This window comes from Nycticebus coucang, chromosome 16 (assembly GCF_027406575.1).
Source record: "Nycticebus coucang isolate mNycCou1 chromosome 16, mNycCou1.pri, whole genome shotgun sequence".
NCBI classification, from domain to species: domain Eukaryota; kingdom Metazoa; phylum Chordata; class Mammalia; order Primates; family Lorisidae; genus Nycticebus; species Nycticebus coucang.
The window spans coordinates 10,866,200-10,880,004 of record NC_069795.1 but is presented as its reverse complement, the minus strand read 5'-3'; the positions used below and the strand labels follow the sequence as shown (position 1 = coordinate 10,880,004).

The 13,805-nt window shown below is 45.2% G+C and overlaps 1 protein-coding gene across 1 annotated transcript in view; it reads right to left on the bottom strand.

Moving 5' to 3' along the window:
* The window catches only part of RCAN1 (regulator of calcineurin 1), an 88,551-nt gene extending 80,926 nt beyond the window's left edge, over nucleotides 1–7,625 (bottom strand). The window contains exon 1 of the mRNA XM_053565019.1: nucleotides 7,216–7,625. Within this exon, the coding sequence (XP_053420994.1) occupies nucleotides 7,216–7,449 (234 nt within the window). The 5' untranslated portion in view covers nucleotides 7,450–7,625. The remainder of the gene's footprint in view (nucleotides 1–7,215) is intronic.
* Between the last annotated feature and the right edge of the window lie 6,180 nt (nucleotides 7,626–13,805).

Below are 13,805 nucleotides of genomic sequence, written 5' to 3'. Positions count from 1 at the left end.
AACCCCAAATACCTCTCTCTGTAGTGTTAATTATGATTGCACACGGGATTTCATATACTGCACCTATTAAAATTAGTAACACAAGGAAAAGTACTAGACTTTTCTAAGGGACAAAAGGTTTAGCATCATCTAAGCTCTTCCTTCAGAAATGTGATGGGTTAACAGCTTTTGATACTTCAGAAACTTAATAACTTAGCTATAATTCTATCAATGGGGTGTTTTATGTTAAATCATGGAGGCAAAAACTGTATTCTTCTATGGAATTGAAGCTAAAAATAAAAAAGTGATCAGATTAGAAAATAATATTAATAAACATTACTAAACATTTAACTGCTCCACAGAAGTCAAAGTTTACAAAGAAAAAAATGTGCTAATAAATATCTAACTGTGGTAGTAGCCTGTCAGCTGGGCCCTGGGGATCCACACCCACTGGTATTCATGCCCCTGTGCAATTCTGTCTCCTTGAGTGTGATGTGCACTTACTGACTTGTTTCTAACGAACAGATAAAGCAACGTGATGGACGACCACTTGGGAATTAGGTCACAAAAAGACTGTGGATCCCATTTTGTCTTGCTTGCTCTGGAGGAAGCCAGCTGCCACACTGAATGCCACCCTATAGAGAGGCCCATGTGGCAAGGAGGTGAGGGAGGCCTCCAGCCACCAGCCACCAACCACCAAAGATCCAAGGCTCTTAGTCCAGCAATCCACAAGAAATCCAGTCCTGCCCCTGCCACATGAGTGAGCCTAGACACAGATATACCCCCTTCAGTCCAGCCTTCAGATGAGACTGCAGCCGAGGCTCTACGGCAGCCTTGGGAGAGAATTCTAGGTACAGGCACAAGGCCCAGATCCCTGACCCACAGAAACTGTGAGGTAATGAACATGCATTGTTTTAAGGCCCTATGTTGGTTTAGTTTGTTGAGCAGCAGTAGGTAACTAATACTCTAACCTACGCTGTGTATCTTCTGTGACACAGTCATTTTGAAAGGGATTTTATGTATATCATTAAGATATAAGTGCTATTAACAGCTCCATTCCATAGGCAGGGAAACAAAGGCACAGGCCAGGTAAACAGCTGCCCAGTAACACTGCAGAAGGGGCAAAGTTTGCTCAAGACCCCTACCCTTAACCACCACCCTGCACTGCCTCTTCACGTGCAGACTTTATTGGGGAAAATGAACATATTAAACCCAATTAAGTCTTTAGAGGTGGAAATAAATAAATAAAAACATCCTACTCCAACTAAATATAGCAAAAGATTTCTACAATGACTGAAATTTACACAGCATAAAGTTAATCCTTTCCCCAATTTCAAAGTTTGAAAGTATTCTCCCCATGTTATTGCTGAAATCGTTTCTGTCTTTCCCAAGAAGGGCAGAAGGGGCATTTGTACTTCCCACTGCCATGGTACGACTCTGTAACGCTCAGAGAACACATCAGTTATCGAGGCTCTCACTGACTTGTCCCCATGTTTTGATGGTGATTAGTACTTACAGAGAAAAAAATTCTCTCTCACAACTGAACTGTATTTCAAATGACTGGCACACCCTCACAGCTCTTGAAATGAGTCCTAATGATTCCACATAGAAACTGTGCACCAAGGGGGCTGTCCGCCCCCCACATTGATGTATGCATATTACCAGTATGGTTAATCAGGAGAGATGCATTTGCAGACCTGGGTAAATGGGTCCCTCAGTGATAGGTCTAAAAGTGTAGATTATATATATATATTTTTTTTTTCAAAAGGAAAGAAACAAAGAAACGAAGAATGCACCCTGAAATATAAATACTGGAACCCACAGCCTTTGCTTTAGCTGTTTTGCTCTAGCACCAAGCCTACTTTTTTTCTCGTTCCCTTATGTAATTGTCCTGAGACTTGAAAAGTCAGTAGTTGCAGGCAGTAACATTTAAAACTACTTTAAAAAAAATGCTTTGAGCAATGTATGGTGGTGGCAGATTGAGCAGAAAAGGGAATCAAACACTTGTTAGGGAGTGAAGGGAGTGGTAAGGAGGTATTAAAAGAACCTATGGGTGGGAAAAACATTTGCTTTATTTAAGAGCCAGAAATTCTAAAATTAGAGAACTAGCAGATAACTTCTAAAATAAACTGAACATATGTAACATGTAGAATCTTTTAACACACAACATTCTGAACATTCCCAAATAAATTAAACCATCCCATGCTGGGGAGAAGATTACTTGAAGGAAAATTTTATTCATAATTTGAGTCTGAGAAACCATGTGCCTCACCCTCACACTAGGGTGAAAATTGAAAATGGCCTAAAACTGCCTGGATTTTCCAGCGTAACGGAACCCAACTGTTACTCTCCTGCTAGGATGTCACATTTTACAATATGCTAAGGCAGCCTGACTTAGAATTGGAGCAGGCAGAAATGTGTCCAAGCATATACAACCTTAGGGGTGGAAATAATGTACGTTCAGCTATGCCCCCTCAGGCCTTGAAAACACTTCCATCGTCAAATTACTATTGAATGATGGCTTGTCAGGACTAAGTCCAGGATCCGTCCTTGGGGGGCGGGGAGTGAGCAGCACCCACAAAGGCAAAGGGAGGCAGCCGATGTTAAAGCAAAGTGTTCTGACCTCACGTGTCCTGTGGCAGCCAACAGGCCTCCTCCCTTCACACTACAAAGTCAACACCACTGCGGGAGAAGGACCTCCAGACCAAGAGCCCGACTCCCATTTCAAACTCCAAGAAATCAAGGCACAGAATGGTAGGTTAGCTGGCTAGAAGTGGGACCTAATTACCAATTTTTCAGTTATCTTTCAGGATATAAGGAAGCCTCTGGTCAGGACAAACCCATTCAAACTAGGATGATGGGTCTTAGCCTCGACTATGAATTAGAATCACCAGGGGAGTTTTCCTAGAGATCCCATCCCCTGACATTGGGGTTGGTGTGCTGTGGCCTGGCCATGGGAAATTTTCAAAGATCCCTTTGAAAGATTCTAATGTGCAGCTAAGGTTGGAAGCACTGCTCAGGGGTCTCCACTGGTACAAAGAAGGATGTCACTTGCACTCTTTTTGTGCTGATCAGAATATTTTGTTATTACAGTCATGAAAGCATCCATCACAAATCTTAAGTGTTTCTTTTAAAGAAAAGTGAGTTTATTCACTGGAAAATCATAAAATTTTCTATGATTTTTCCGACACAGCCTTCGTGCAAAGCTCCATCAATCAAATATACATCCGTGTTTCAGACAACTGAAAAAAAGGTATTCATGTCCATTACGACATTGAACTGTGTTTACTGCTTAGAAACTAAAAGAATACTATTGAGAACTCTCAAACTCCTGGTTAGCTTGGTGATGACTAAATAAACTCATATTCTAGGGAACCAACTAACCCTTGCCAGCAAGCCAAAGTACATGTAATTACTGGTTCAAAGCACTGCTTTGCTTTTCTAAGTAGAAAAGAAAAAGGGCTCACAAAAAGAATACCAAAATGGAAAATGTTAAGCAAATGTGCAAACAGAAAATAATCTTATTTTAATAAAAGTTTTCATTCATAACAGCATGAATCTCTTTAATATTATTTTAAATTAATGACAATACAGTTTATTTTTTAGATAAACATTTAATTAAGATATACATTATAAATTATTTACAATATTGATGCTGATCCAGCTAACAAAAACAAATCTTACACTTGATCTTAGCCAAACGGCTGAGAACTGACAAAAATAAATCTTACATATCAGACCAAGCTGTTACAATTATAAAACAGCTTCCAATGTCAATTCTCAAAAGAATTAGTGGTTCAGGTAAACTTGTTTCTTTCCTGTAAGATTAAAGTTATGGAATCATGTGAACATGTTTGACCCCGTCTTCTCACACTGTCACCTCCAGGGTGTCCCTCCAAAAGGCAGGCTAAGAGAGGGGATGGCCATACCACAGGGACTTTTGTCAGCATTGCAACTAATGATCTGTCTCAAGGCTGGATACCATCAACCTAAAGTAGACCCACATTTTCATTACACCACCTACAGGTGACATACCAAAATTGATAATAAGGCCACATCTTCCCACCCAGAGGAATGGCTTTAGCTGAACGAGAACTTATCTACTAGCTGGAAGGATTATCAACCACCTGCCATGACTTTAGGTCTCAGGTTGCCTATTGCACAGATCTATTTGCCTTTGGGGACTGGGACTTTCTTAGCCCAGTTGGTTTTGAGGTCTTCACCTATTGCTATACATTTGATGGGACCTGAGGAATGGGCAACGGGTGCACAATCCCAGCCCCACCCTCATTCTGAAGCTCCTGATCCTCCACATGGAAAGGGGAGTCTGTCCCTTCCTCCATATCCAAAATCACCATCTAGTCCCACCACTTCCCCTGGATGATGGCAATGACCTCCCAACCTGTGTTCCAGCCTTCCTCCTGGCTTCCTTCTAATTTATCCCCCCTTCCCTCTGCATGCCATTCTCCCACCCCTGGCCCTCATGGGAACATTCCCTGGCTGTTTTTCCCACTTAACATTACTCTCTCTCCCCCCACTGCTGACATCTCAATCAACACTGCCAGACCAACCCTTTGTCCCCTTTAAATACACCAGGTCCACCCCTGCATTGGAATTCTTGCATCTGCTTGCCCTCCGGATACCAGGCACATAAACATCTCCCCAAGAGCTTCTGCTTTTCAGCCCAGGCCACTTCACCTTAAGTGGTTCCCCACTGACTCCTCCTCATCCACACTGTCCACTGATCCCTTCTCTGGGCCCTGGAAGCTGACTCTACCTATGGACTCTACGGCTTGGGCTCCCTTGCCTTCTCCTGCTGAGCTCTGCCAGTGAGATCAGAGGCCCAGGTATTTCTTCCCTGCCTGCTTCTTGGGTTAGAATCTCAACCCTACACCTCAGGTCTATAGCTCCTGCTAGGCAGCTCCTCCTGTAGGGTCTGCACCATGTGACTTTCTCTCCCAGCTCCAGCTTTGGGCTAGTGCTGCAGGCCTGGATATCCTCTATTAGTTCCCTTAGGCCTGCCCCAATTCACTAGCCCTTCAGCAAAACCTCTTAAAAACCCTGCAGTGTGTCTACCTGTTGGGACCTGGCCGGACCCCCTCAGCTCCCTCCTCACCACTCTCTATCACATCATCCTGTTTAATTCTCTCCATTGCACTTACCACGACCTGAAATGACCTTGTTCACTTGCTTTTTACTATTTTTTGTCTCCTCTTAAACTGCCATAACCTAACCTCCTTAGAAGCAGTGAATTTGTTATGCTTACCACTCTCCTCTGGGCCTAAAAAAGTGCCTGGAACAGAGTAAGCATCCAGCCAATAGCACAGAATGAACAAATGGACCAGCACTAGCCCATTTTCTCTGCTCAAAATATCTATCATCTTATCCTACAGCCTTCCAAGTCTTACTTTTTCCTACAGTCTATCACTTTCTGATGTATTTGACATTTGTTTATTGTTTGTTTCTCCCAACAAAAACATCAGCTTTGAAAGCAGGAATACTATTTTATCAACTCAAGTAACTTCAGAACCTAGAACAGGGCCAGGCTCTAGCAGAGTCTCAATAAACATTTGTTAAAATAAATAGCTAGCAGGCTCAGTGCCCGTAGCTCAGTGAGTAGGGCGACGGCCACATACACCAAAGCTGGTGGGTTTGAGCCCGGCCTAGGCCTGCTAAACAACGATGACAACTGAAACCAAAAACTATCCGGGTGTTGTGGCAGGCACCTGCAGTCCCAGCTACTTGGGAGGCTGAGGCAAGAGTTGGAGGTTGCTGTGAGCTGTGACACCATGGCTCTACCAAGGGTGACATAGTGAGACTCTGTCTCAAAAAAAAAAAAGAAAAAAATACATAGCAAAGTGGGCCCCATTTTCATAGGACACAATTTTTGGATTGTCCCCAACACTGGAAAAGTTCTAAAACTATGAACTGCTAGATAACCAAACTAATGAGTGTTGTCTCACATGACTTGACCTTGCTCCAGTAGAAAGATAGACTAAGACCCTCAGAAAAAGGCTTGAAATGCCAGCTACCCTCACCCCACGTGGAAAAGACAAGGCTTTCATCAAGATCAGTAAGACCTGAGTTCCTAACGATTCTTGCTCTAGAAAGCATGCCTGGAAGCTTACCTAAACATGCAGTCATTCTAATTCCTTTCTGAAAGTAAATGGCTATATAAATTATAAATTAAATGAGACCTAAGCACACCACTCTCTGTTTCACGATGTTGTTCTATTGGCAGCAGCCCTCAGCTATAGTTCTTTGACAGTGTAAGTAAGTAGACTCAGAGCTAAGCACTGAAAGCACTGCTTTTTTTTTGGACAGCTGCTCCCCTAAGGGGTCATCTCTCAAAAACAGGTTTCATTTTGCAACGCCTACATTGTCCAAATTTTATTCTGCACAATAATTACAGATTTCAAATAATTCCTCCTCCCCACCACCATCATTGATTACTCATACCTGCCCCCTCACCGTCCAAAGTGGTGCGATGTGGGGTGAAAAAAATACCAACTGAGCGTCCCCAATGGGTATGTCACACCTTCAAGGGAGCAAGATTCTGTATTAAATATATTACAGGCCTACAAAATAGTCCGCTTCCCCCTAACACCATTCCACCAAAACTGGCCAACCGCAGGGTAATGAGCAACCACAGATCCTCACCCAAACATTGGCTTTTCTTCCAATAGTGCAGATTGAGAATGCAGAAACGTCGTCCTATTTATGAACAGTGACTCACGTCGCCGCTCAATGTCTGCTTCCTCCTCCCTATGAATGAGGTGACCTCCCTCCTCTAGCGAGTAATTGAAGGGCGATGGCAAAAGCCCAGGGGGACGGTCCGAGCTCCCCATAAGCTTCCGGTGCTAATTCACCCCCCCAGAAGGTCTACTGCCGCGTCGACCCCCACCTGAGCGACACGCGGGACCAGGGGCGTCGCTGGGAGGCGGTTATGAGCCCTGGTCCAAGGCGAGCCACCACTCGTGAGCTGTGCGCACCCTGGAGGTGCTCGGGGACACCCGACCCTCCAGTGGCCGCCGCCTTCCACCCCTGCTGGGAGGGAGGGCTGCACAGCCCGGAGGCCCGGCGGCATCGCGGCGTCCCCAGGGGTCGCCTGCCTTCCCTCTCTGCCCCGCCCAGCCCGCGGCCCGGACCTAGGGGCTGTGACAGGCGCCGCCACCTCCGAGCAACAAGTGTCCGCCCTCCGCCCCGACGGCCCACCCGGCCCGGCCCGGCCCTCACCCGGCACAGGCCGTCCACGAACACGCGCGGGTCCAGGTGGCAGGCGATGGTGGCGCTGGGCAGGTCCTGTAGGTCCACCTCCTCCATCTCGCAGTCTATGAAGCTCCAGTCGCCGCCGCCCTCGTCCGCCCCCGAGAGGGGCGTGAAGGGCCGCAGCGTCACCCCGGGCCGCGTCCGCGCCTCGGCTGGCTCCGCCGCCGCCCCGACCCGGAGCCCGGCCACGCCGTCCTCCATCCCCGCTCTCGCGCCCGCGCGTCCCGGTGCGCCCCTACTGGCTCCGCCGGGCTCGCGCACCAGAGCCTGCCGCTCCCCAGTCAGCGCCGCGGCCACCGGCTCAGCGGTTAACCCCCTGGGGATCGCGCGGCTGCCGGCAGCTGGCGCTCTCCACGGCTCCCAGCGACGAGGCCTTCTAGAGCTGGCCCCGCCCGCCTCCGCTTCGCGAGGGAGGGGCAGAAACCCAGCTCTGCGCCCGGCCAGCGCAGCCCCAAGGGCTGACCACCCGCGGACTTAGTGGTGGTCCCTTTAAGGCCGGCCCGCGTTGGGTTATCTTACCCCGCCCTTCCAGGAGAAAAGACCAATAAAGGAACGGGATCTGCTTCACGTGATCCTCCTTCTGCCGCCCCAAAACCTAAACCTCAAGGAGGCCATGTTGGTTAAGGGCAAAGTCCTCTTGAGCCAGTTCCGCTTTTCTGACAGCTGGTGCCAGTTGAAGGGCGCCAGGCAGTGTCGTGAGCCCTTGGCCCTAGGGATGATAGCTGGAGAGGCAGTGCTTTTTTGGTTCCCATGCAGTGACATTTTGAGGCACATGGGCCAACTCTGGGGGTTTTAAGTGACATCTGGTCCTGGCTATGGTTCTGTGGCTATTACAAGTGGTGAGATGCTTACCGTATGTTATCAGATATAATCGCAAATAAGGACAGAACCAGTCCATGATAAAAATATCTTACTTTCATATTTTATCTTACTAGTAATTATACCATTGCCTAAAATTCATACAATAAGAAGTAATTTTTCAGGTACAATTATATATTATGTACAATATGAGATGACAAAACAAGTAAGACATTGGTCCTTTCAGAAATTTATAGAGGAAGAACAGAGGACTTTGAATGAGCAGATATCTCACCTGCAAAATAGAATTATTTTATTGTGAAGGAGAGTATGATACAATGAAAACTTAAGATCTGAATTTCACCTTTGCTCTTAATTACTTAGACAAATAACCTGAATCACGGTTTTCTTGTCTATTACTAAAACCACAAGGTTGTATCTGGTAAGAATCCAGTAAATACTTATTAAATGATATGTCTGTTTATGTGGTAGGTTCTTTGGAGGTTGTGAAATTAGACTTGTATTTTCTCCTAAAATAGACTTACCCTCTAGTTTGGAGGAGCAGCTAAGTATAACAAAAATGATAAGCACCAAATAGCTGATATTTATTTAGCACTTTCCACGTGCAAGGTTCTATGGTTTTATTATGACAATGTTAGGGCAGTTTGTGCCTTCAAGGAGCTTAAATCCAAGAGGCGTAGTAATACCCATCGGAGATGACTCATAAAATAGAATGTGATGTGAAAATGTGGAGACATTGGAACCACAGTACATTGCTGGTGAGATTTTATTTTTTTTAATTTTTATTTTTTTTGTAGAGACAGAGTCTCACTGTACCGCCCTTGGGTAGAGTGCCGTGGCGTCACACGGCTCACAGCAACCTCTAACTCTTGGGCTTACGCGATTCTCTTGCCTCAGCCTCCCGAGCAGCTGGGACTACAGGCGCCCGCCACAACACCCAGCTATTTTTTTGTTGCGGTTTGGCCGGGGACTGGGTTTGAACCCGCCACGCTCGGCATATGGGGCCAGCGTCCTACTCACTGAGCCACAGGCGCCGCCCGCTGGTGAGATTTTAAAATGCTGCACACATTTTGGAAAATAATTTGGCAGCTCCTCAAAAAGTTCAGTGTAAAGTTACCATATGACCCCCCAAAATTCCTCTTCAAGAGAAATGAAAACATATGTCCACACAAAATTTGGTACAGATTAGCATCATTATTCATAATAGCAAAGAAGTGAAAACAGCTCAAATGTTCATCAACTAGTGAATGGATAAACCATATATATATATCCATATAGTGGAATAGTATTCAGCCATAAAACGGATGGAGTGCTGATACATGCCACAATGTGGATGAACCTTGAAAACATGTAAGTGAAAGAAAGCAGCCACAAAAGGCCACAATAATATTCCGTTTATACAAAATGTCCAGAATAGGCAAATCTACAGCGAGAGAAAGTAGACTCATGGTTGCTAGCTCCTGTGAGAGGAGGGACCAGGAAGTGACTGCCACAGGGTGCAGGGTTCCTTTTCAGGGTGAAGAAAATGTTCAAAAATTAATTGTGATGATGTTGGCAGAACTTTCTGAATATACTAAAAATCCCTGAATTGTGTGTGTTTTTTAATAAAGGCCAAGAGACATTGGATGAAATGCAACAGTGTGGATGACGCTGCAAAGTTGAAAGCTGTCTGTAAACGCAGCCAGCCATTCTGAAAGGAGTAACAAAGGGATGAGGCACCAGTTTTGGAAAAACAATGCCCAGCCAACCCGTTGCTGGGTGGGTCTGTGTTGTTCTCATCCTTAGGACAGTCCGCTCTTTCATTGCCGGCTTACTGTAAGCCGCTTACAGCATGCAAAGTAGGCCTGATGAACTAGTCATTCCAGGGAAAGGAAAAACAGAAACCCGAAATGCAGGCAGCGCAAGCCTCCCAGCTGTCTCTCTCCACGATAATAAGAGGAGGCAAAGGTACAGCCGTAGGCAAGTGATGAAGACAAAGTTAGCTGTAATTGACTTTGGAATGGAGCTGGTCATGACTCAGACACAAACCAAGTCAAACATTCCCTCTAAGTCTGCAGATTCCCACCTCTTTCCTCTCCGTCTCCCGTCCTCTAGGCTGCGAAGCAGATGACGTTTCTCATTTCACTGAACCAGATCTATTTTCCTTGTAGCTCTTAGTTAATAGATGTACACATAAACTAACTCACATCGTCCTCACCAAAAGGTGTTATTACTGCAGATTCTTAGAACTGAGGCTCATAAAGACCGAACGACCTTCACACAAGAAAACAGGCAGCAGATGGCAAAGCAGGACCCAACTGGGCTCTCCTTCCAGCACTACTTCTGCCCCATGAGGCTACAGGAAACAGAGACACGGGAAGGAAACAAAAAAACATGATGGCAAAAAGTGGCAGTGAGGGAAAATAAGGCAGAGGAAAAGGAGAAGAGAGGAAAAGAAGCAGAGAGAGGTAAGGAGATTGAGAGCAGAAGGTAATTGGTGCTTGAGGTTCAAAGTGAAGAGCAGAGATGATGGTCCTGAGGCTGGAGTGTGGCCTTTCCAGCGCAGACATGCAGGGCACACTCTGAGACACCCAGGGCCAACACTGGGCATGATGTTTGGGTGATATCTCAAAATATCAGAGCAAAATGACAAGAAGCTTTCCGAAAATGTAATTATTATCATGTCATGCATAATAGGGTGTCTGGGACTCCTGCCCTATTGCAGGTAACATATTTAGTAATACAAAGCCGCATTCCTCTTTCCAGTTAGAAAACAAAATTGGCTAGTAACTGCTTCTTCACCATGCCTTCTAATTTAAGAAAGGTGGATGGCCCTGCCTTGCTGCTCTCACTCACACTATCACCACCTTCCACAGCTTCCCTCAGGGAGGAAAAAAAGAGAATCTGTGAACTGTCAACAGTGCAGGCAGAAACTAAACAAAACATACGCCTTGAATAGAATCGCAGACATTTCTATGGGTGAAATCAACTAAACTTGGGGGTAATCATTTAAGAGGCTGCACCACCATAAAACATGTACACATTCCTCACGCGTTCTCTGGGAAGTGTTAACGATGTCTGTTTTACCAGCTGTGGAAACAGAACCTAAGATCTATTCCTGCTTCCTCCCTTGGCATTTGTCTAACTAGAGAGCCCACCATCCTCATTGGCTCAGAGGATCTGGTTTGATCCAAATCTTCAGATTCCTGAAAGGGAAAAGCATCAAAATAAGTAAAGAACAGCAGTTCTTTAAGAAAAAAAAAAAAATAGAGTGGGCCACAAACTTTAGTTAATATTGCCCACCACCTCTCATTCATTTCCTTTCCTTATAACTTCCATGGCAATTACCAATTATAAAAGCAGAAGAGGTTCTCAGAAAGCCACATGTGGTTATTTTCACTCTTAGCACCTGTCTCTTACATCTCTCGCAGCCCAGTTATGCAAACATGCCTGCAGATTAACTAACTAGCCTATTCATTTGCCAGGTGGGAAAGTTGTCCTTAAGGATACTTTCAATTACTTCCTATTTTATTCTGGAAATTGAAGGGGGCTGTGTGCAGTAGACACTTGCTGAATGCTTATTAAACAAACCAAGGACATTTCCACCCATTAAATTATAGACATTTAAAACTGTTATTTAAGGTAGACGGCGAATTACCAACTTTCTGGGGTTTGCTTTTACAAAGAATGAATAGTTCCAAAGACTGCTCAAATGAATAAACACCCTAAATAATTCAATCAAAAATTTCTGTTTTGTTACCATCTATAAAATGAATAAAAAAATCATGCTACGCTGTTGCTTTGGTTTGTTTTATTTTAGAGAACAGAAACTTTTTTCATTACTCAAGGTTCAGTCTTCAAACAAACTCTTAGAAATTCCTGCTATTTTTGATGGTTGTCTGACGCTTTCTAATTCAGAAAGCCAGTTATAAATTTAGTTTGGGGGAAAATATTGGAATTTGGTTACTTTGCCTTTCCAAGTTTGGAAAGGAAGTTCACCGAGTTTGACATTCCTCTAAGTTCTCTTTTAAGTGTGTTGATACTGATGTGACTTCTGTATGAGTTAGGATTCTTCTGGCTGCAAGTAACCAAAACCTCTGAAGGCAGTTTAAACAAAAAATAATTTAAATTAAGGATATAGGGCAGCTCATGGTAGCCAAAGGCAGGCTGACCTCAGGAAGAGACTCAGAGCTGGACCACACAACGCTGTCCAGAAGCCAGGCTGTCTTTTTGAACCACCTTGAGACCATCACAAGTCAGGCTGTCATTTTGAACAATCTCGAGACCATCAGAAGCCAGGCTGTCATTTTGAACCATCTCGAGACCGTCAGAAGCCAGGCTGTCTTTTTGAACCATCTTGAGGCCATCCGAAGTAGAGCCTGGGTGCAGGAGTCTATAGGTGTCCACTCCTGGAAATCAGCTGCCCATGCACTTTCAGTGAGCTTTGTTATTTCAAATGTCCAAATTCCAGTTTGATCCTTCATTATCTCATGGCCTGGGGGAAGTCACTTGATGTCTCTGAGGTTCTGCGTAGGAGAAGGTGCTATAAATGGCTTCCTTCCCAAGATGTTGCAGGGGCTTGTAGCCCCTGCAAGGTCCAGACTATGCCTCCTGCAGAGGAAGGGGCCCAGAATGGAAGGATTCAAATTATTTTGGTGCTGGGTCTTCCCTTCTGAGGCTCCCTTCTCTCCTACAACACAATCTTTTAACGCAAAATAACAAGTGAATAACAGGCATCTTCCTTCCAGCCAGCTTCTTGGGCAAAGGCTGGGTGCAGGGCCGTTAGCTATTCTGCTTGTTATAAGTTCTTCTTTGGATTGAGAGATGGATGACACATTAATGACTTGTCCTGCTCTATCACTGGCCTATTGACTGTCCTTGGAAGCCACCTGTGGGTGCTGGATTAGCCTGTCTTGAGATCCAGCTGACGTCATTGTCATATTCTAGCAGGAGAGATTTCCTGTAGCGGGTTGGGATGAGACATCCTTAGACATCCTTCTCCCTGTGTCCTTCCTCAGGGACTGTTTTTGACTTCTGTCATGGGTCCCTTCTTGGATTCTACACTAGAGCCTAGGAGCCACATCTTATTTGCTAATAAAGTCTAACAGATGACTTAGTGCTTGCTACTCACCAGGAGGAGGGCTGAAGTAACAACATTAAGCCGGCTTTATCTAGGCCTGACCTCATCCTGACTTTGACTTGGGAGATTCCTACTCTTATTGGGATGGTATGTGCAGGGCATTGTCTGGACGCTGGAGCCTAACAGAACACAAAACAGACAAAAATCTCTGCCATCATGGAGTGTACTTTTCAATGCTGGTCATGCAAGGGAGGGGAGAGATGGACAATACATAAAATAAGTAAATATAACATGTAGATATTGATGTATGTTGATAAGTCCTAAGGAACAAAAAATAAACCAAAGAAGAGGGATTGGAAATTCAGGTGGGAGAGGTATTTGGGCTAGGGCAACCAGGGAAGACCATGAGGAAAGGAGAGAGTGCCATGCCTACTTTGGGGAAGAGCATTCTGGGCAGAGGAGCACATGCAAAGGACCTGGGGCAACTGCTGCTGGCCTGTTGAAGGACTAGGGCACAGCTGTGATGGGCTGGGGCAAGTGGCCAAGGTAGTGAGTAGTGTTGAGGTCAGAGGTGCCATAGGGTCAGATCATTTAGGGCTTCATAGGGCACAGTAAGAACTTTGGGTTTCACCCTCCTTGGAACAGGGAGTCAGGGGAACATTTGAAGAGAACGTGACTA